This window comes from Pan troglodytes, chromosome 13 (assembly GCF_028858775.2).
Source record: "Pan troglodytes isolate AG18354 chromosome 13, NHGRI_mPanTro3-v2.0_pri, whole genome shotgun sequence".
NCBI lineage: Eukaryota > Metazoa > Chordata > Mammalia > Primates > Hominidae > Pan > Pan troglodytes.
In genome coordinates, this window is record NC_072411.2 from 138,534,441 (window position 1) to 138,557,313 (window position 22,873).

A 22,873-nucleotide genomic window follows, 5' to 3' on the forward strand; every position below is an offset into this window, starting at 1 on the left:
CTAATGAGAGGTCTGGAGGGCGGGGGCCATTCTCACTGGCAAGGCAGATGCAGGAAGAAGCAGGATGGCCTTCAGTTGCTTCATCATCTCACACTGGGATATTCCCAGCAGACCCGCTGGCCCAGGAATGGCCTTGCCTCTGTGTCTTGTGGAGGGCACATCCTCCCACAGGGTGGGGCATGCGGAGCTGATGCTTCCCCAGAGGCCAGCTAGGGGGCCACGCGACGGTCTTGGGACCTGACCTAGAGTGAAATCCAGAGGTCAGACCTCTGGTTCTCTTGCATTTTTGTTGAAATTCAGCACTCTGAGTGTCACTTTTCTCATCTGTAAAATGGGCACGTCAATTCCTACCTCATCACAGCTTTGATGCAATTAAAAGAGAAAGTATGTGTAAAACGCCTTAGCATGTGCCTGACTCCAGGGCGGAGGTCAGAAAAGGCCCTTCCTGCTCCACTGTCCCCTGGTTTACTATTATACAGACTCAAGGAGACTGGTACCTGGCAGGGGGGGTGGTAGGCAACAGGCCTGACTTATAACTTCTTTCACCTGTGAAATGTTTATTGCATGTTCATCATTTGTCAAATATTTATCAAATATTTATAATTTTTATAATATATTTATATATTATAAATATATATTTGTATATTATAAATATATATTTATAATATAAATATATTTATATTTATATTATTATATAATTAATATTAACAATAATATATTATTAAATATATAATAAAATATATATTTATATTTTATATAATATAAACATATATATATTTATATTATATAGTATATATAGTAGACTATATATAGTATTATTTAGATACATTTAGTATATATAGTATATATATTTAGTATATATAGTATATATGGTATTTATAAATACTATATAAATACTATATATAGTATATATATACTATATATAAATACTATATATATAGTATTTATGTATATAGTAAATATATATATTTACTACAAGTAAATGACTATTATTTCAGATTCCCTATACTATTAAAAGTATACATAGAAAAGAATATGCATATTTTGGATATTCTTGGATATAAATAGAAAAGTATGCATATCTTGGAAAATAAGGAATATTATATTTGTCTAACCAGTTAATAAATATTTGACAAATATTTAAATATTTATATTATAAATATAAATATTTATAAATACATTTTAATATTTATCAATATTTATATATTTATATTATACATACATATTTATATATTTATATTATACATACATATTTATATATTTATATTATACATATTTATATTATACATATTTATATTATACATATTTATATTATACATATTTATATTATAAATATTTATATTATACATATTTATATTATAAATATTTATATTATACATATAGATTTATATATTATACATATAGATTTATATATTATACATATATATTTATATATTATACATATATATGTATAATATAAATCTATATTACATTATAAATATATGTATAATATAAATATATATTATATTATATATATTTATATTTATAATTATATATAAATATATATTTTGTTATAAATATATATTTATAAAATATAAATATAAAAATTATAAATATTTGATAAATATTTGACAAATGATGAACATGCAATAAACATTTCACAGGTGAAAGAAGTTATAAGGCAGGGCTGTTGCCTACCACCCCCCCCTCCCCCCGGGTACCAGTCTCCTTGAGTCTGTATAATAGTAAACCAGGGGCCAGTGGAGCAGGAAGGGCCTTTTCTGACCTCCACCCTGGAGTCAGGCACATGCTAAGGCGTTTTACACATACTTTCTCTTTTAATTGCATCAAAGCTCTGATGAGGTAGGAATCGACGTGCCCATTTTACAGATGAGAAAAGTGACAGAGTGCTGAATTTCAACAAAAATGCAAGAGAACCAGAGGTCTGACCTCTGGATTTCACTCTAGGTCAGGTCCCAAGACCGTCGTGTGGCCCCCTAGCTGGACTCTGGGGAAGCATCAGCTCCGCATGCCCCACCCTGTGGGAGGATGTGCCCTCCACAAGACACAGAGGCAAGGCCATTCCTGGGCCAGCGGGTCTGCTGGGAATATCCCAGTGTGAGATGATGAAGCAACTGAAGGCCATCCTGCTTCTTCCTGCATCTGCCTTGCCAGTGAGAATGGCCCCCGCCCTCCAGACCTCTCATTAGAGAGGCAAGGGAAGGCCAGGGCAGGGCGCAGGGAAGGAGTCTGGAGCAGAGGACGTTTCAGCGGCCCCCTGGATCTGGGGGGAGGGTCCTCTCTGCCCCTGGAGGTTCTTAGGTTCTGCTTTCCTCCCCTAGTAGACTATATATAGTAGACTATATGTACTATATATAGTAGACTATACCATATATAATAGACTATATATACTATATATATAAAATAGACTATACTATATATAGTAGACTATATACACTATATATAGTAGACTATATATACACTACACGATATATAGTAGACTATATACACTATATATTAGACTATATATACACTATATATTAGACTATATATACACTATATATAGACTATATATACACTATATATAGTATATATATAAAATAGACTATACTCTATATAGTAGACTATATATACTCTATATAGTAGACTATATATACTCTATATAGTAGACTATATATACTCTATATAGTCGACTATATATACTCTATATAGTCGACTATATATACTCTATATAGTCGACTATATATACTCTATATATAGAGTATATATAGTGGACTATATAGAGTATATATAGTCGACTATATAGAGTATATATAGTAGACTATACTCTATATAGTAGACTATACTCTATTCCATATAGTAGACTATACTCTACTCCATATAGTAGACTATACTCTACTCTATATAGTAGACTATATATACTCTATATAGTAGACTAGACTATATATAGTAGACTAGACTATATATACTAGACTATATATAGTAGACTATATATACTATATATAGTAGACTATATACAGTAGACTATATATACTATATACAGTAGACTATATATACTATATATAGTAGACTAGACTATAGACTATATGTACTATATATAGTAGACTATATAGACACTATATAGTGGAATATACATATAGTGGACTATACATATAGTGGACTATATATAGTCGACTATATATAGTGGACTATATATAGACTATATAGTGGACTATATATAGATTATATATAGTGGACTATATAGACTATATATAGTGGACTATATAGAGTATATGTAGTGGACTATATAGATTATATGTAGTGGACTATATAGATTATATGTAGTGGACTATATAGACTATATATACAGTGGACTATGTAGACTATATATACAGTGGACAATATAGACTATATATACTATATAGTGGAGTATATAGACTATATATAGTGGACTATATAGACTATATATAGTGGACTATATAGACTATTATAGTGGACTATATAGACTATTATAGTGGACTATATAGACTATATATACAGTCGACTATACTATATATAGAGTCGCCTATACATACTATATAGAGTCGCCTATACATACTATATAGAGTCGCTTATATATACTATATAGTCTACAAGTAAATAGTCATTTACTTGTAGACACATTTCTTAAAAAGGAAACGCTTCCCCTCACCCCTCACTCATTATTCTATTAGTTACTGTGTGTAAAATAAATCCTCCAAACACAATGATCACAAAATGAATTTGAATTTACGGTTGTGAAACGAATTGGAGACTCATTTTCCCTGCGTGCTTCCACGGTGCTGTGAGTGAGGCGAATGCCACCTGCCTGAAGTGAGAAATGACAAGCATTTCCCTGTAGTTGCATTATTTACCCTCTCGAGATTAACTTGGTAACAGGACTTCTGTCTAGGAAGAATCCATGAGGAATCAGGCCCTTCTGTTATTTCACCTTCTCCTGCAAATGCCATGAACCATATTTTGCTGCTCTTGAGCCACGGCCGGTGTTGTGCAGCTCACACGGCACAGTCAGGCACTCCAGCTTCCTGCCGTCAACTTACCAGCACAAGCATCCTGTCCTGCTTGCCTTTGGTTAATTAAAAGCAAATACCTCTTTGCAATGCAGATAGCTGCTCTGTCAGTCACACTGGGACACGGTGGCCTCACCGCACACAATTTTTAATTGATTGACTCCCACTCCTGAGACCTCTGGGTCTTTCATTAATCAGTTATATACACAAGAAAGGTGAAGTTTAATGAGGTGTGTGTCAGGCACTCTGACATGAAGTGGCCCAGGTGGGTGAATGTGGTGCTCCACATTTTAATAATTTGACACCCAGCATTTTGCAGTCCACACAATGCCAGTTTGTGATAATTCTAATAAACGCAAAGATCGCTTATCTGGCATCAAGAAAAAATCTCTCAGCAGCAGGAACAAAGACTTTCCTAGAGTGAGAACAGAAAGATCACATCCTTGCTCTGTCCTAGATTCACACCAGGAGCTACTAAGCTGTTTGGTGAGTCAGAAAATGGATACTTAATTCAGCCATTCAGCCCTATTTCAGTGAGCGGCCGTATAATGCAGTTTTGAAACTTGGAGGCTCTGGAGCCAGACTGTGTGAGATCCTATCATTGCACTGCAACCAGGAAAATTACTAAAATGATTTGTGCCTCAGTTTTCTTAACAGTAAAATGGGTATAATGATAGTGCCTACCTCATAGAGTTGTTGTAAGGACTGAGTGAGTTAATACATAGTGATGTATGCAACAGTCTGGGATATATAGATGCTTACAAAACACTAATATTTTTATATTTATGTGCTTCTGTTACTTGACAAATGTCAACAAAATTTGATGTTTAGAATGAACAAATGTAGGTGTTCTTTTGGGTAAGAGGATGGGTTCATTTTACCTTTCCTCTGAAGAACTTAGTGCTTACAACTTGGTAGTTAAGCACATGGAGGCCACAAGTCAGGTTGCCTGGCTTCAAATTCCAGCTCACCTTCAAATCATTGGCTAACTTTAGATGTGTGCTTGCGTGGGGGAAGATTCCAAGAAGCTCAGTGAAAAGCAATAGATGAAAAACAGAGAACGGAGCACATTCCTCAGCTACTGCCAAGTCAGAGGAGCTTGGTAAACAGGATTTCCATTGAAACTCTGGAGTACAGACCATATTCCAGGACTAAGAGATTTGCTTTGGACCACAGACAAAGTCAAAATAGACCCATATTAACAAAATGGAAAACGAAGTCTCTGCAAGTTCAAGCTGATCAGCCAGTAATTTAACTGCCTGCTAGAACAAAGCCCCGCTTGCTTCAGAGGCTCCACAACGTACGATCCACAATGTCCAATATACAATAAGAATTATCAATCAGATGAAAAACAGAGAAATGTGACACATGGTCAAGGGAAAAGCAGTCAAATAGAAATAGGCCCCATGATGACCCCGTTTTGAAATGAGCACATAAGGACTCTAAGGCAATTAAGTTCAAAGACTTGAAGGAAAAAGATGGTCATATGAAATGGGCGGATAGAGAACTACAGCAGAGAAATGAAAACGAGTAATAAGCAAATGTAAGTGTTAGAATGAAAAGCAAAAGATAAGAAGATCAGAAATAAAAAATAAGAAGATCAGAAAAAAGAAAATTTGTTGCCAGCGGATCTACACTAAAATAAATGCTAAAGGAAGTTCTTCAGCTGAAAGGGAAATGATACCAGGTGAAAACTTAACTTGACAAAAGGAAATGATACCAGGTAAAACTTAACTTGACAGAAACAAAGAGAGTACTAAAAAATGGCAAATCTAATCTGCTTAATAGCAGATTAGAGATGGTAGAAGAAAGGGTAAGTAAATTTGAATACAGATTAATATCCAATGTGGGAACTAGAAAGAACAGAATCTCAGTGACTTGTGGAGCAATATCAAGCAGTCAAATGTGTATATAATTAGAGCCTCAGAAGGAGAGGAGACAGAGAATGAAGTAAATACAAATTGGAGAAAATAATGGCCCAAAGTTTCTAAATTTGATTTAAAACATATGTTTACAGATTCAATGAACACAGTGAGCTACAAGAAGTATAAATACAACAACAACAACAACAACAAAAACCAAACAAGAATGCCTAGACACATCATAGTCAAACTGATGAAAATCAAAACAGAGAAAATCTTATAACCATTCAGAGAATAATGACACAGGAGATTACACAGGAGATAGAATTGTTTATCTACACATTACACACAGGAGATAAATAATTCAAAAATTTGCTAACTTTTCATAAGAAACAACGAAGGCCAGAAGACAATGGAATAATGTCTTATAAGTGCTGAAAAAAAGGTCAACCCAGAATTCTAAATCCAGCAAAAATATCCTTCAAAAATGGAGGCAATGTAAAAATATTTTAAGATAAATAAAATAAAGGCCAAGAAAATTTGTTGCCAGCAGATCTTCACTAAAATAAATGCTAAAGGAAGTTCTTCAGCTGAAAGGGAAATGATACCAGGTGAAAACTTAACTTGACAGAGACAAAGAGAGTACTAAAAATGGCAAATATATGGAGATGTATAAAAGAGTATATTTCTTCTCTCAATTTTTTAAAAAGACAAATGACCGTGAAATGCAAAAATAACATTCTATTGTGGTATATATAACATTTATAGATGTAAAATGTATAATAAGACAATGAAGGACAGAGATAATAAATGGATTATGTTGTCACAAGATTCTCATATTTTATGTAAAATACCGTATTAATTCTACAGACTGTGGTAAGTTAAGAGTGACTACAGTAATCCGTAGGCCACCACTAAAAAAGAAAAAAAAAAGAGACCAAAAAGAAGGCAGGAAAAGAGAAGTTGAATGAAAGAGGAATGAAACAAATGGAGAACAAATAGCAAAATGGTAGAGTGAACTCAATCATCTAAATAATTGCATAGAAAAATAAACGGAGCAAATGCTCTAGTTGAATGACATATGTTGTCAGATTGAATAAGAAAGCAAAACCCAACTATGTGCTATCCATAAGAAATGCACTTTCACTATAAAGACATAGACATATTGGAAATAAAACAGCATAAAAATATACCGTATACACTCAGCATAAGAAAGCTGATGTGGCTCCATTAGTATCAGACCAGGTAGATTTCAAGACATGGAGTATTTCCAGGACAAAAAGGGTCATTTCATAACGATAAAATGATCAACCAGGAAGGAAGACACAACAATCCTAAACGTGGATGTAGCTCATAACAGTGCTTCAACATATATGAAGCAACTGACAGTACTACAGGGAGAAATACAGAAATGCATATAGTTGGGGAGCTCCTCAAAATTCTCAGAAATTTTGAAATACTAAAAAATATGAAATTAACCTAAACAATGAAATGAACCAATGAAAACAATAACCCAATGAAAGGTACAGTCGACCCTTAAACAACACTCATTTGAACTGTGTGGGTGCATATATACACAGATTTTCTTCCATCTCTGCCACCCTTAAGACAGCAAGGCTAACTCCTCCTCTTCTTCCTCCTTCTCCTCAGCCTCCTCAATGTGAAGAAGACAAAGATGAAGACCTCTATGATGATCCACTTCCACTTAATGAATAGTAAATAGATTTTTTCTTCTTTATGGTTTTCTTAATAACATTTTCTTTGCTCCAGCTGATTATAAGAATACAGTGTATAATACATACACCATACAAAATACGTGTTATTCAACTGTTTCTGTTATCAGGAAGGCTTCCAGTCAACAGTAGGCTATTGGTAATTAGACTTTTAGGGAGTCAAAAGCTATATGTGGATTTTCAACTGCACAGGGGATTAGCGCCCCAACCCCTGTGTTGTTCAAGCATCAACTGTAGGTAAATGACTCGAATATAAATTTCAAAAAAAAGTTGTACAATGACCATAAAGTGCATGAAAATGGTGGTTACACATTGTATACTCTACAGTTTCCTCTCTGAACTCCTTCCTTACAAGCACGAGAGAAAAGGAGAGTGGGACGTCCTGAGTCGCTGCAGTGGGAGGGACCACGTGGCTAAGGGAAGAAATCCTACTGCTTGTTTTTTGGTGTATTAGCATGACACTAAGGAGACATTCCTGTCCGTTTATCATCCCTGTAAACTGCCTCGTTGATGAGCATCGCTCATGCTTTACAGCCCCTTAGAAAGCAGATACAGAGCCAACACCTAGCCTCCAATATGGGACAGTGTTTGCCACCATGTAGGCTTTGATACAGTAAAAGCTGGCATGGCAGTAACTCAAATGAATAGCATAAAGCTAACCTGGAGGTTCTCAACCAAGTAGAAATTAAATTTTGTAAAGCCTTGATACTAAATATAAAATATCTGTATCAAAGTTCTTTCAAACGCATTCATTTTGTGATGATAAAATGGAGACCCAGGGAAGCTAGGAGCTTAGCTAAGATCACAGAGCTGCTCGGATCCTGTGATATCAGCACGTCTTTACATTACTCTGGTCGGCTTAGGTGCCTGCAGGCTTTTCCATCACACCTGTGTGAGGAGTGCACAGAAGCACAGAAGGTGCCATACCTTGGCAACTCATGTCATGTGAGGAAGAATCCAAATAATGCAAATATCTCTACCTGATGCCAATTATTACAGTGAGGTGGGCCGAGCAAAGAAATTGTGGGTTTAATTTTCAATGAGACATGAAAGCATTTCCAGAAGGGTTCCTGTGGCAGAGGGAGGGTGATTGGGATGGCACAGTAGGGTGCTTACGGAAAGAAAAAAGTTGTTTCTAATTGTGTGTGTTTGGCCATACGCAATAATGAAGTAATTTGCAGGAGTAGACAATGAGGAAATTTAAGAGAGTCATGCTTGTCTGCCAATGGAAATTATCTGCAGGGTTTGAAAGTGTAATTTGAAAGAGGGAGGAGAGTTGGAAACCAAGAAATGTAATCCATACCTTGAAGACTGCATGCAGCATCATTTGGAGGCCATTTTTGCCAGGGTATTTCCCAGCAATGTTAGAGCAGGACAAGTTGAAGAGGTTGGCTCCCGTTTCGGTGCAGATGGCATGGACCAGCATTTTCTTCCCTACCCCAGACGGCCCGGCTAACAGTAGCGATTTCACCAAAGGAGCTTTCTCATGCACTGCTGCAGAACCTGAAAAAGGCAGAGGCAAAGGTGCTGATGTTCTGCCAAGAAAATCAGTGGTTCTTCAACTAGGATAACTCCAGGTCAAAACTGCATCGTGTGACTCCACTTTCTGCAACAGTGATAAAGGCATCCAAAGCATTTCAAACCAGAGACACGCCTCCATCCCAGCTGGCTCTGTGACACCTTTAATTTGTATGTCAGGGCTCGTGGTAGAGCCATAGGGTCTCTGCGGATCCTTAATACCCTTCTTCTCCCCCTCTCCACATCAGTATTTCCCCTAAAATCATAATTTAAAAGAGCATTCCTGCAATAGCTTACCTCTGGCTTTTTTTTTTTTTTTGAGTGCTTTCTCTGCTCGTCGGCAGCAGCATTAAATTCTTTGAAAGCTTGGGAAGAGGAATGTGGAGACATAGACGATAAGGTTGACTAAGTGTTTATTTCCTTGCAACCCTCTTGCCTACCATTTAGTGATTCTTGTGAGATAAAGGGAGGACGGAGATCCAGGCAGCAGTAGCCTGAACTTCTTTCTCCTGCCCTGGTTTCTAGCTGTCAGTAGCGGCAGAGTTAACCTGACACTTGATAATGAAGTGACTTGAATTACTGGAGTCATTCAGAGGTTCATGCCCTGTGTTCTCCACCACACTGTCAATTTCCTTAGTGCCCAGAAGGGGCCTCAGGTGTGGGTATTCTCCATTGCAGAGAACACAAGCAGAGCAGGTATTGGGCACAAAGCAACTAAAAAGTGAATGGGATTAAATTCTGGAAAGTGCTGTGATCAAATCATTTACTATCATGTTAGTTTGCATTCTGTCACTTAATGGGCTCTTTTTGATACTCTGTAAATGTCAATATGATGATTATGCTTTTCTTTTTTCTTGTATAATTGAAAAGATACAGAAAATGTAAGTGATGATTAGACACCTAATTTTTATGGTTACCTACCATTCTCCACATAAACTTGGAAAATAGTTTTGAGCAAATTCTCTTTACCACGTAACTCGATGAGCATGCCTTTTTTGTGGTTAGTAGGGGCTGCAGCAATCTAATGGGATAAAGCAGAGACTCTTTTCCACAACAGGAGAGAGATGCCATTCATTTGCCCTGCGTTGGACACCTGGGTATGGAAGGCTGCTCTGTGCCAGCCCTGGCTGGGAGCTAGTGTGGGGGTCCGTAGGAGTGGGGACTGTGGCGGGGAGTGACACAAATGTGGAAAAGACTCAGGATTTGCTGTGGAGAGTTCAGGCCAGGGGCGGAGCTGAACCTGAGTTGCCATAATGAGAACGGGAGGCAAGCAGTGAGAAGGTCCAGGAGAGCCACAGGGAGTTCAGAGAAGAAACTGCTCCCCGCGGAGGACTCAGGCTGGACTTCCAGGAGGAGGTGGCATCTGGGCCAGCCTCTGAGGAATGGGCAGAATGGTAGCATGTGGTGAGGGGGGTGTGTGGGCAGGCTTCATGTGGGGCTGGGAAGCCAGGCTGGCACAGGGAGGGGTGAGGAGCCAGCGGTCAGGGGCCCTGAAAGGTGGTCGGGGACTGCAGGTGCCAGGGGGGTGCTGGCTGAAGCCAGGGGGCCAGGAGAGGTTTCTGGGAGCGGTGGAGGAAGGAGAGAACAGTGCTGAGGACAGAGCCTTGGGTTGGGAGGGGGCAGCAGGAGGCAGAGGAGCAAGGGCAGGTGAGTGGACCCGGGAGAGTGTGTGGCAGTGACACAGGCAGTGGCCTTCCAGAGAAAGGGGGTGGTCACCAAGGTCACCCAGAGAGGTGAAAAGGGTGGTCCAGGGAGGCCTCTTCAACCGGGGCCTGGCTGACCTCAGGGAGAACAAAGGTGGACAGAGGGCCCAGGAGCTGACAGGACACACATGTGCCAGTGTCCACAGCTCTTCCTGCCCCTCTCGTAGAGTTACCAAGAGACACAGTATGGTTCCAGTTTTCACACCTGAGCCCTGTTCAACTTTCCGAGAATTAAGAGATAACAAGGAGGCCAGTGTTCTCTGTCCTCAACCCAGTTTAGCCCCTTCCTAGCCCTGTGACTCCAAGGAAGTGCCTCTGCATCTTGGAACAGCTTACGAATCACTAAAAGCTGGACCACGTCCACCTGGAGGGGTCTGGCAGGAGATGAAACAGTGGACATGGTTTCTGCTCTGTGAGCATGCCCCCACCCTTCACTTCTCCCTGATCTCTACGTGGCAGTAATACCTCCAGGAGGGTGGGTGGATGCTGACCAGATACTTCCTGGACTTCCTCTTCTCTACCAAGGTGGTTTCGGAGTCTAAGCCCTAGCCCCAGGCTGCAGCCGGTGTCTCCTGGCCAAGTATGTAAGCGGCCAGGAGATGTTCTCAAGGTCCTCTGCTGAGTGGCCAGGTTTTTAGTCTGGGCAGCCGCCACCATCAAGGTTATCTAAACAACTGGAGCCCCCAGACATTCCTTTTCATGACAGGATGTTATTTTAATGTATGAAATGTAAATCAGCCTCCCAAAAGCTTAACTGTGCACACAATTCATCTGCCTAACGTTTCTATGCATTCCAAACACTTGGCACACATGCCCTGTCATGAGAACAAATGCCCCAGCCAGCTCTGCTCTCTGGAGGACCCCATAGCCCTTTTGGACAGTAGGTTCCTCAGTGAGAAAGGGAGGGTGTGGGTGGGGTGCTTCCTGAGGGCCCTTCTGTGGTGTGTTCAAAGCCAGCTTGGAAACCACAGATACCACCTTGTATCCTTTGCAGCTGTGAAATACACCAACCTCATTAGGGAGGCGTTCCCTTCCAAACTTGTTGGCTCTTGGTTCTTTCTTTCTCTTTTATTCCCTCCCTCCCTCCCTCCCTCCCTCCCTCTCCTTCTCCCTCCCTCCCTCCTTCCTCCTCCTCTCTCTCTTTCTCTCTCTCTCTCTTTCTCTCTTTCTTTCGATGGAGTTTCACTCTTGCTGCCCAGGCTGGAGTGCAATGGCGCGATCCCGGGTTCCAGCAATTTTCCAGCCTCAGCCTCCTGAGTAGCTGGGATTACAGGCAACTGCCACCACACCCGGCTATTTTTATTTATTTTTTTTTTTTTGTATTTTTAGCAGAGACGGGGTTTCACCATGTTGGCCAGGCTGCTCTCGAACTCGACCTCAGGTGATCTGCCCACACTGGCTTCCCAAAGTGCTGGGATTACATGCGTGAGCCACCGCGCCTGGCCTCTTGGTGCTTTCTGTCTTACTGCCTTCCATGATGCTTCATGGAAGTGTGAGGTCTCCTCTATTTTATTTCCATTGACACCTATACATTTATTCTGTTGACCACAAATTATGTTGCCCCTCAAATATGATATATTTGTTATATATAATATAAATTATGTGCTATTATATATTATTATATAAAACATATATTATATATACATAAATGTATATTAACCCCAAATTCCATTTACTACTTCTGACATCAATTTAGAAGAGGAATTAACTATTTCTTGCCAATAGGCATAAGTAAGTTCTGAAGTCAAAGTGGAACAATAAGGGTTTGAACTACTCCCATCTCATTTTAAAGCAAATTAAAAACCCAGAAGGTGATTTCTATTTGAGAGTTGTTGTCAGAACTGAAACTCCTGGCTGGAGTTGCCATCCCTGCCCCTGGTGATTCAGGTCATACACATATCAAAGCCATAAAGAAAAAAAAAGAAAAAAGCGAACGTGAGCCGCAGATATCTGTGTTGTGGAGAGCCCATCTTTCCTGCATCGCCTGCACACCACAGAGCTCTAGTGTGTCTGTCTGAAAAAAGTCACAATTGAGCCTCATTTAGCAGTGAGAGTAGACGTCAGTGAAAACTGGCAGGGCCTTAAAGGTGATCCTTTAGATCCATGACACACTTGCACTGACTCCTGAAAGGCTGCCTCTGTTTAGGACCTGGTAATAGGAGCCTGTGGGTAAAAGGCAAGTGGTAGCCCTAGCCCGTTCTCTAATTTGATTAATCGTAATTGCAGGTACTTGCTTTGCCTATTATCTCCCCCAGCTCATTGCCCGTATGTCCTTCAGCCCAGCACTGCTAAGCAGGCACGCAGAGAGGGTGCAGAAGTGCTCTCCCTGGTAGTACTTTGTGTGCTGGTGGGTGCACTATCAAAATGAAACTGTGCCCACTCAGAATTCTCAGTAGGAAAAGTTAAGCAGCAGTGTACTTTTGATGACAAACAGGAACACACTGTCCAAACCAGCAAGCAGTGCAAGCTGCTTTGGAAAAGGCACATCCGCGCACGCTGAGTCTTTACCTAATGGCCAGATTCCGTACAATGTGATGAGCTGTCTGACATCCAGGAGGGAGGGCATGGGTTCTATGGACACCTGGCGAAGAGTAGTCCCCAGGTAGCTGTACTCACCTGGAGAGAAAAGAAACAGAGGAACAATAAATGGAAAACAGCGCTGGTCTGAGCTGCATAATTTTGGCATCTGCAAAACGATCGGAGAATACAAATTGAACATTTCAGAGCAAAGAGAATCCTATTAGGAGAGTCATTATGAAGAACACATCTTTTATCAGATAAAGGTTTGAAGAAAAGCTATCCAGGCAAGAAAGCCCTGCTGTACTAGCTAGAGTAAACTGGGAATGATGTTGACTATTATATTAACCTCCTAATACTTTCTAAAATGACGTTTGAATATAGAGTTATGTGAAATGGGACAAAGTGCTAAAAAGAAGGACACACAAAAAAGGCTGAAATATAGGGGGCTCTGCTTTATTTATATTCCAATAGATTATGTATAACATTTGTGCAAACTTTAAAAATAAGTTATTTAAGATCGATGTACAATTTGTATTGGAGCAGTGTAAATCTGAGTGTAAAATGCAGTCATTTGAAAGGAAGAGTATGAGTCTAATTTAGGATAAATAGAAACATCTCCTTTTGAGGGTAATATTCATTTACATTTTTATCATTTTTAAGAGATTACCAAAGGAATAATGCAGAAATAAATCTTTACAGGTTTAATTAGAAGATATCAAAGGGCTTAATTGTAACTAGTCATAAATCTGAAGTGTTATTTTCTAACTAATTTAGATAAGGTCACCAAGAAAATTAGTTTGGCTGTCTCCATTTGTCATGAGGACGGACCTTTATAGGTTCATATGATTCTCTCTTGATTTGTATCTGAATCTGGAGTAAAAATATTCAATGAACGAATCACCATGTCTGGATTTTTTCCCTGATGCTTTCTTCCTATAGCGAGTCCTGGTCCTGCAGAGCTTCGGATGCTACATGTGTACGGCAAGTACAATATGCACATTTATGTGTGTAGGAAACACTGAAAATATCCCAAGCTTTTAAGCATTTTCAAATGCTAAGAAAATCAGAGTTAAAATTCAGACAGTGACCGCTGTTTTGTTGTGGGGCAGGGGGCAGCCTTTCAGAGCCTCCACATGAACAAAATGTCCTTGGCAAGGACAATGGGTATTGGTTGGGAGAATGAGTGATAATGAAAGCATCTATTATGGCTTCAGATACCACACTTTTTAATGAGCAGGTAATAAATAGAAGAGTGGTTAATTTAGCCTCCACTAGAATAGAAAGAGATCCTGTAACAACTGTTAAATCCAGCGCTCATTGCCAGTAAACATGACATTCAAGGTGACAGGAAAGTGACCCCAATTTTCCTGCTTATCTAAACCCGTATTAATCTCCAGATGCACCATATTTTCTAGAACATAACAGATTTTGTTTAAACAAATTATATTCAGTTGAATTAGTGGGTGTTGGTTCTAACAGAGGCAAGGACACAAGTAGCCCGGGCTGCCTGCCGAGTTCTGAGACTCGCACTGAAAGCGCATTCCTGTGTTTGCGGTGGCCCCGTGCAGAAGCCATGCCCCTTCCCATCCGTGCATTCGGAGCTCAGAAAGTCCAGGATTCCCGGCACAGACATCGGATCTTCCACAGGGAGGGGAAGAAGAAAGTGGCAGACGAAAAGGCATTTGGGATAGAGGGCGTGAAAATGCCAGGAAACCCAGATCAAGAGGGCAGAAAACCAAACGGGGGCTGCATGACAGGTGGAATCGAATCCCCTTGCAATTCTAAGTGGAAGTCCTAATCCCCAGCGTCTCAGAATGCGACCTTATTTGGAAATAGGGTTGTTGCAGATAGATTTCATTAAGATGAGGTCATTAGAGTGGACCCTAAATCCAACAGGACTGGTGTCCTTATAAAAAAGGAGAAATTTGGACACAGAGACAGACCTGCACAGAGGCAGAACACCACGTGAAGATAAAAGCAGAGAGGGAGGTGATGGTTTTACACCAAGCATCACCGAAGATCGCCAGCCACACGCCAGTGGCAGCTGAATGCCATGCAGGTGCAGCCTGGGGTGCTCCATCCAGCCACTTGCTTAATGTTTACAGCGATTTAGTGAGGCATTTGCTGTAATTACCTCATCCCATAGTAGTGGAAACTGAGGCACAGAAAGAGTAAGTAAAGGCCTGGCATCTTGGAGGGAGGCAGCCTCAGAAGGACGAGAGGAAGGAGAGATTCCTTGAGCCTGGGAGGAGAGACTGGTCAGTGGTCCCTGAGCAGCGGGCATCCAGCTCCAGGCCCTGGAGGTCTGGGGGGCCTTCATGGGCACTGGCCCCCAGAATATCTCTGCAGCACCGTGGTGCTACCTGGGAACTGGGGGCCTTGAGGATACCTAGGGCAGGGGTGGGGACTGGCAAGAAGGACTGAGTTTAAATCACCTTGGTAGTATAGGGGTTGTGAAACCAAATTAAGGTGATATAAAGAAAATAAGGAACTTGCTATTTCTTGCACACCTGAGATTGTGGCAGGTGCTTGCTGCTGGGCACAGGGCCAGTTCTGGAGCAGGGTGGCCATGCAGGGGTGCAGCAAGCAGTGGGGTGGGTGGTGGGGGTGGGCTGGTGGGAGCCGAGGGCTGGGCCTGGAGGAAGGGGTCGTCCCCAGCTCTGCAGTGCAGGCTTTGCATCCTCTGGCTCTGTTCCTCCCCTTGTCTCCTGTAGCTCTTATCTGCTGTGATTCTAATGACTGTTGAGATTCTAATGACTGTTGGGAGTTCAATGGTGTTGAGGACAGAGTGGGATTACAAATCTCAAGACTAAAAAAAGCAACTTCGTGTCCAGCGGCTGAGCACGCTGGATCTGTGTAGAGCATTCCTGGCCTGGTGGAGACATCCATCCGGGCAACCACGTTCTGCATCCGGGGATCCCTGCTCCTGCCCTGCCTGGATGAAGGGCTGGGGAGGAACAGCCCACATCCACCCTCTCTCATCTTCTAGAAGCAGGAGAAATAAACGGCTCTGGGCACTCAGGCTTTGCAGTGCTGGCCTCTGGAGCAACGGAATAGGCAACAGAGGAACCCTCTGGGCCATGCCTCTGTTGTCAAGGTGTTAAAAAGGAACCAAGATAATAAATTCAAAATCAGGGAACCCAAGGGTGAGTGAGGGTGCCTGGGTCCTCATCTCATTAATGCTCTTCTTAGACAAGATGACGAGGCATGACTTAACTGGGTGCTGACAGCAGTGTGCTTTCCAGAGGCAGGGGGGCATTCCCAAGCCCCCTGAGTTTATGTGATCAGGAAGAAGCTCCCAGCTGTGCAAGAGCCCAGTCCCCCTAAGGTAGGAAGTCTGCAATGCCGTGTTGTCAGCGCACACCGCTCTTATGCATTGCACTCTCTCTCCTGAAGCCCTCACCTTGTCCTGGTTTTATGGGTGTATAGAGAATGCTCACTACCAATCCTCGTGCCAAGGTGTCTCACGTCATTTTTGATTGTCAGTAGGTCATTCTTAGCAGATTCTTCAGGAAGGGCTCAGGGGGAAAACTGCTGAGTTCTTTCATGTTTATCAGTTTGTGTCCTATGTACTTGAAAATAAACTTGGCTGGGTACAAAATCCTAGGATCCTGCTTCCTTTCCCTGAGCATCTTATGTATGTCACTCCATTTACTTCTGGTGTAAAGCATTGCTGTGGAAAAGTCTGAGGGTAATCTAATTTTCTTTCCTTTCCAAGTCATATGATCTCTTTTACACAGACACCCAAAGGCACTTTTATTAGAATGTCTTCTTGATCAATCTGAGTCAATATTCTCAGATAGACAGTGTGGTCCTTCGTTATGTGGTTTTAATGTTTTTTAAACATTTAAACCCTTTTCCCGTTTGCCCTGAGAATACTTGCCAGCGGTGCTTTCGACCGCAGCATTTACCCCAAGATAACTTTGCCACGAAATATCTCGTTTTTATTATTATTTTTGCAGAGCTCTAGTATACTGACTTCAGAAACAAAAGACATCATTCTATTTATAGCATTCTGTTTTCACTAGTGGTATTTCCATTTAGGAAATATAGTAATTCTTGATTGCCGAAAAATATCAAATCCTAGGAAACGTAGCATTCCTATGCATGATCTTGACATCGTTTTCCAGTGGTTGTTGGCTGAAGATTCATTTGATGAATCTGATTTTTTCTGAAATAGACAATTCTGATGATTCAGACGATTCTGATATTAGTTCTGTTTAGAAATAACTCCAAGAACAGTTTTTGTATTTTATTTTCACATTGAAAATCAGTCAGATTTGCTTCAGCCTCAAAGAACATGTTTACTTAAAGTTAAATGATCATTAGCAGCGAGCTGCACTTTTTTTTTTCTAAACAGGAAAAGGCCTAAAAGAAATGTTCATGAATTAAAATTATATATATTTATAAAATTAAAATTTGAGACAAGGTCCTGCTCTTTCACCCAGGCTGGAATGCAGTGGTGTGATCTTGACTCACTGCAACCTCGAATTCCTAGGCTCAAGCGCTCCCCCTGCCTCAGCCTGCTAAGTAGCTGGGACTACAGGTGTGTGTCACCATGCCTAGCTACTTTTTATTTTTTATTTTGTAGAAAAAGGGTCTTGCTATGTTGCTAGGCTGATCTCAAATACTTGGTCTCAAGAGATCCTCCTGCCTCTGCCTCCCAGAGTGCTGAGATTACAGGTGTGAGCCACTGTGGCCGGCCAAAATTCTTTGCATTTTTTCTGTTCCTTTGCTTTGATTTTCTTCTTTAGGGACTCGTATTATCTGTATGTTGGATTTTCTTTGTCTGTCGTCAATATTTGATATGCTCTTTGAATTCTTTTAATATCCTTAATTTCTAATTTTACTTTAAAAATTTGCCTTTTTGCCTTTTATTTCTAAAGCATTACTATTTTTATTTGCTCTTGTATTCATTATAATTTATTTTTTTCTAAAACATTTTCCCCTTTATTTATATTTATTGAGATTTGTCACCTCATTTCTGGGTTTTATTCATTCTATTTTATGCTGTTCTCACACGTCTTCTATAATTCTTTAATGTATATTAACTTTTTTTTTTTTTTGCGATGGAGTCCCGCTCTGACCCCCAGGCTGCAGTGCATTGGCACAATCTTGGCTCACGCAACCTCCCTGGCTTCAAGCGATTCTCCTGCCTCAACCTCCTGAGTAGCTGGGATTACAGGTGTGTGCCATCACACCTGGCTAACTTTTGTAATTTTTGCAGAGATGGTGTTCCTCCATGTTGGCCAGGCTGGTCTGGAACTCCTGACCTCCAATGATCCGCCCACCTCAGTCTCCCAAAGTGCTGGAACTACAGGCATGAACCACCGTGCTTGACCTCTTACTGTATATTAACCTGTTTTGAAATAGGTTTCAGTATAGACCTGCTTTGTGGAGATGTCTTTTTGGGAAGTTAATGTTTTCTTATTCTTTTTTTCTTATGATAATTTTGCATGGGCGTTGACCTTGAACTTTTCCATTGCTCAAATTTATATGAGTGAATAGTCCAATACTTTTAGAAGGAAGTGTGGCGCAGGATAGCTTTTCCAGTTTCACAGAGCTCCCTCCTCTGTCGTCTTTATAGATGTTAAAAATGCAGTGGTTTGCTTTCTGAGATGTTCTGGCTCTGGTCCCCTCCCCTGATTTCTTCTGGGCCTTCTCTATGCTTCATCTTTACTTTTCCCATCCTGTTCAATTTTGATTTAACTCCCAAGAGTTTCTTTGTAGTATGGGCCCTGTGGAGGAAGGCAGTGGGGTGGGTCACCGCCCCAGCCCCTTCACACTTTCTTATTCTGGTCCTTTACACTCATCTGCTATTGAGGTGGGCCAAACCCCTCCTAGTTTCAGCTTTGATTCTTACCTGGCCCACTGCACATTACCTGGCCCATTGCTCTCTGGTTATTTTGGGGTCTCCTGTTCTCAGGTCCTTTGGTGTCCCTAAAGCTTGTACTTTGGGGCTCAATGGGGAAAATTTGTCATTTAGTTTTGGTGCAAGTGTTGCCTGGGGGGTTTTGGTCTTGTTTTCTAGTTGCTCTATTTTACTATGTGGGGATTTGGGAAGATACACTGCCATCTTTCAAGCTAAGGACCTTAACTGGGAAAAAATGAAAATATGGACAAGGGAAAAAATGAAAATATGGACAAGGTCAAAGTGTGCCAGATTTTGGTAGATATTTGACTACTTTGGTTAGATTGAGTCATTTTCACTTAGAGTCTGTACGAATTTGTTCTTGAATTGCTATAAAGAAATACCCAAGACTGGGTAATTTATAAATAAAAGAGGTTTAATTGGCTCACGGTTCCGCAGGTTATATAGGAAGCATGATGCTGGCATCTGGTCAGCTTCTGGGGAGGCCTCAGGAAACTTACAGTCATGACACCAGGCAAAGGCAGAGCAAGATGTCTCATATTGTGAGAATGAAAGCAAGAGAGAGGAAAGGGGGAGATGCTACACACTTTTATTTTTATGTTTTTATTTTTTTTATTATTATTTTTTGAGATAGTGTTTCGCTCTTGTTGCCCAGGCTGGAGTGCAATGGCGTGATCTTGGCTCACTGCAACCTCCACCTCCCGGGTTCAAGCGATTCTCCTGCCTCAGCCTCCTGAGTAACTGGGATTACAGGCGCGTGCCACCATGCCTGGCTAATTTTTTTTTTTTTTTTTTTAGTAGAGATGGGGTTTCTCCATGTTGGCCAGGCTGGTCTCAAACCCTTGACCTCAGGTGATCCGTCCACCTTGGCCTCCCAAAGTGCTGGGATTACAGGTGTGAGCCACCGTGTCCAGCCTGCTACACACTTTAAAATGACCAGATCTCGTGAGAACTCACTACCATGAGGAAAGTCCCAAGGAGGATGGTACTAAACCGTTCATGAGAAACTGCCCCCATGATCCGCTCACCTCCCACAAGGCCCCGTCTCCAGTACTGGGGATTATAATTCTACATGAGGTTTGGTGGGCGCACAGATCTAAACCACATCAAAGTCACTCTTAAACGGCTGACTCCACCCACTTTGATCTTAGGCATCTTAAAGATGCTTCCTGGAAATTGACAGATCATTGAAAAAGTTCAGAAGGGATGAGAAATTAATAATTAGTTGAGAAGTCAGTCCGCACATAGGTAATGAGAATCTACCACGTGCCAGGCACTGTACTCGGCACTAGGATCTTTTGTTCAGAAATCCAAACCATAAATAAGAGACAGTTCTGTTAAAAACAGCCATTTAAAAATATTAACAGAATTAACAAAACAGAATCAAGGTTCAGGAGAAAATTCTCCAGCACTTGAAGAAGAAACACAGAAAGTAAAATAAACAGAAACCCAAAACATATCTTAATAAATATTCTGGCAAAATTCTTATGCTATTAGGAAATGTGAGGGCTCCTTTAAGCCCTCAAGAAGAAAACAAGGCTGTCTTGCAAAGGGATTAAAATAACCACCCTTTGATCAAAGGAGAATGCCAGCCTTCTTGCCCTCACAGACCAAAATTGGGTCAATGTAAATATCAGGATGGATAATGATAGGGACAGACGATAATACATTGAATAAAAAAAGAATCCATGTGTCTACACTGATAACGCAATTGTAAAAGATTCCACACTTCCTCACAGAAGAATGATATCTATTCAATGTAGAAGGAATGATAGAAAAATCTCCACTTTTACAACTGCTACAGCAATAACTGATGCAGATACAAAATCATCAGTGGGTGCTAAAACGCTGCCTGAGAGGCTGCTGGGAACAGAATCTCCACAGCCTCAAAATATCACCCCTTGGATTGATTGTTCATTAATTATAAAGGGAAAGATGATGCTTTACAGTGGAGAAATCCCGAGAACAGCACCTAAGCCACAGGATTAAACTTAACCTCACCACTGATGGGACAAAGTGGCATTAAGTGCCCCCAGTGGGAAACACTGACAGGGAGACACCATCGTTTTCCTGTCAAAATGTTTAACCTGAATCGAATAATGAGGAAACCATGACACACATTCAATTGAGAGACAGTCTGTGCACAGCTCAGACTCTTCAAAAATGTCAGTGTTGTGAAAGATGGCGGAAGGCTGGGAAACTGTTCCTGACGGAAGGAATTACGGGAGACAGAAGAGACACAACAATCACTTGCACCATCCTTGGCTGGATTTTGGATGGAGAAAGACAAGTATTTATACAGGACATTATCAGGACAATTGGGAAAGCTGAAGGTTCACTGTATATTAGGTAACAGTATTGCATTTGATTTTCTGAGTGATTTTCCTTCTGTGGTTATGTAGGAGAACGTTGTCATTCATTGGGGGTAATTTCTTCATAAAAGTAAAACTAATAACTGCATTACGGTAGCACAGTTATGAGGAATTTTAAGCTTTAAGTGTGTTTTCAGGTCATCATGGTGTTTTTTAAAAATTTAGAGAAAACCATTAGGTGAGGCTGTGATAACAAATGTCCCCACCTCATTCCTCCCCAATATTTGTGTCTCCATTGGAAGGTATCTTGGAAAGAATTCCTCCAGTTAGGATTCTGTTGTGGAGGCCTTAGGTGCTGCCCCAGGTACATTTTTTACAAGTGAAATAATTAACAATTCCCCATTTCCTTAAATCAGATTATGCCAGAAAGAATGCACCAAGGAACCTTGCTAGTAGGTTAAAAACCTGCTTCTATTACGTTAGGGGAGAGAGCTGCAACCATTTTATTAAGAGAATCTGTTAGTCCACAGCATCCTCTTAGGTTATTTGAATCAATTCAATCCAACAAACATTTACCAGGAGCCACCATCGGCCAGGTTTTGGCTTGAACAAAAATGTAAATAAAACATATTTCCGGCTGCTGGGATTTCAAAACACAAGAGGTGACACGTGACACATACATGTATTATTCTCTGTGTACTCACCAATGTAATCAGAGAGGTTGACTTTCAGAGCCTGGATCAGTAATCCTTCTTCCACCAGTTCCTTATACAGAGACTCAATGGTCCTGGGGAGAAAGCAGAGTGTCTGTTCCAGAGGCACACACACAGAAATCGGCGGTATTTCTAAGTTAATGATCACATACGCGGAGAACTTAAACCAGATCTATTTCAAAGTACATTTGTTCATATGCAAATAAAAGGATTTTTGAAGTGTTTCTACAATTTGGGGATAAATTAGGCTTTTTAAAAACAATACTTTCACTCATCCATGTGTGTATCTGATGTTTCCCATTAATAAGAATGATATCTTTGGGCGTCTGGGACCAGCTATAACTCCTGCAGTCTGCCCTTCCATCAGTCTTCATGATGGCACAAATATGAATTAGAAATTACCCAATAATAGTAATGCAATGGACCTATAATTATATATTCGGCTAGCATCTTCAAGCTGTAGTACATCATTAATCCTTTGTGAAATTTATGTTTCCTTTTAACCCAATTGCACAATTGTTTGAAAGAAACATCTACAAAGAACAAAGACTTATACTGAAGATAATTCTTATATGGAAGATAAAACGTCTAAAGCAATGAGGGTGATGATTTTTTAGGAGGGTGTTATACTTT

At 40.6% G+C, this 22,873-nt stretch overlaps 1 protein-coding gene across 2 annotated transcripts in view; it reads right to left on the bottom strand.

The window, feature by feature from the left end:
* IQCA1 (IQ motif containing with AAA domain 1) overlaps nucleotides 1–22,873 on the bottom strand; it is a 180,015-nt gene that overhangs the window by 33,119 nt on the left and 124,023 nt on the right. For both annotated transcript variants that reach the window (XM_001152559.6, XM_009444612.4), the window contains exons 13-15: nucleotides 22,232–22,314; nucleotides 13,332–13,439; nucleotides 8,906–9,105 (exon numbers count right to left, since the gene is read on the bottom strand). In XM_001152559.6, the coding sequence (XP_001152559.1) occupies nucleotides 8,906–9,105; nucleotides 13,332–13,439; nucleotides 22,232–22,314 (391 nt within the window). The remainder of the gene's footprint in view (nucleotides 1–8,905; nucleotides 9,106–13,331; nucleotides 13,440–22,231; nucleotides 22,315–22,873) is intronic.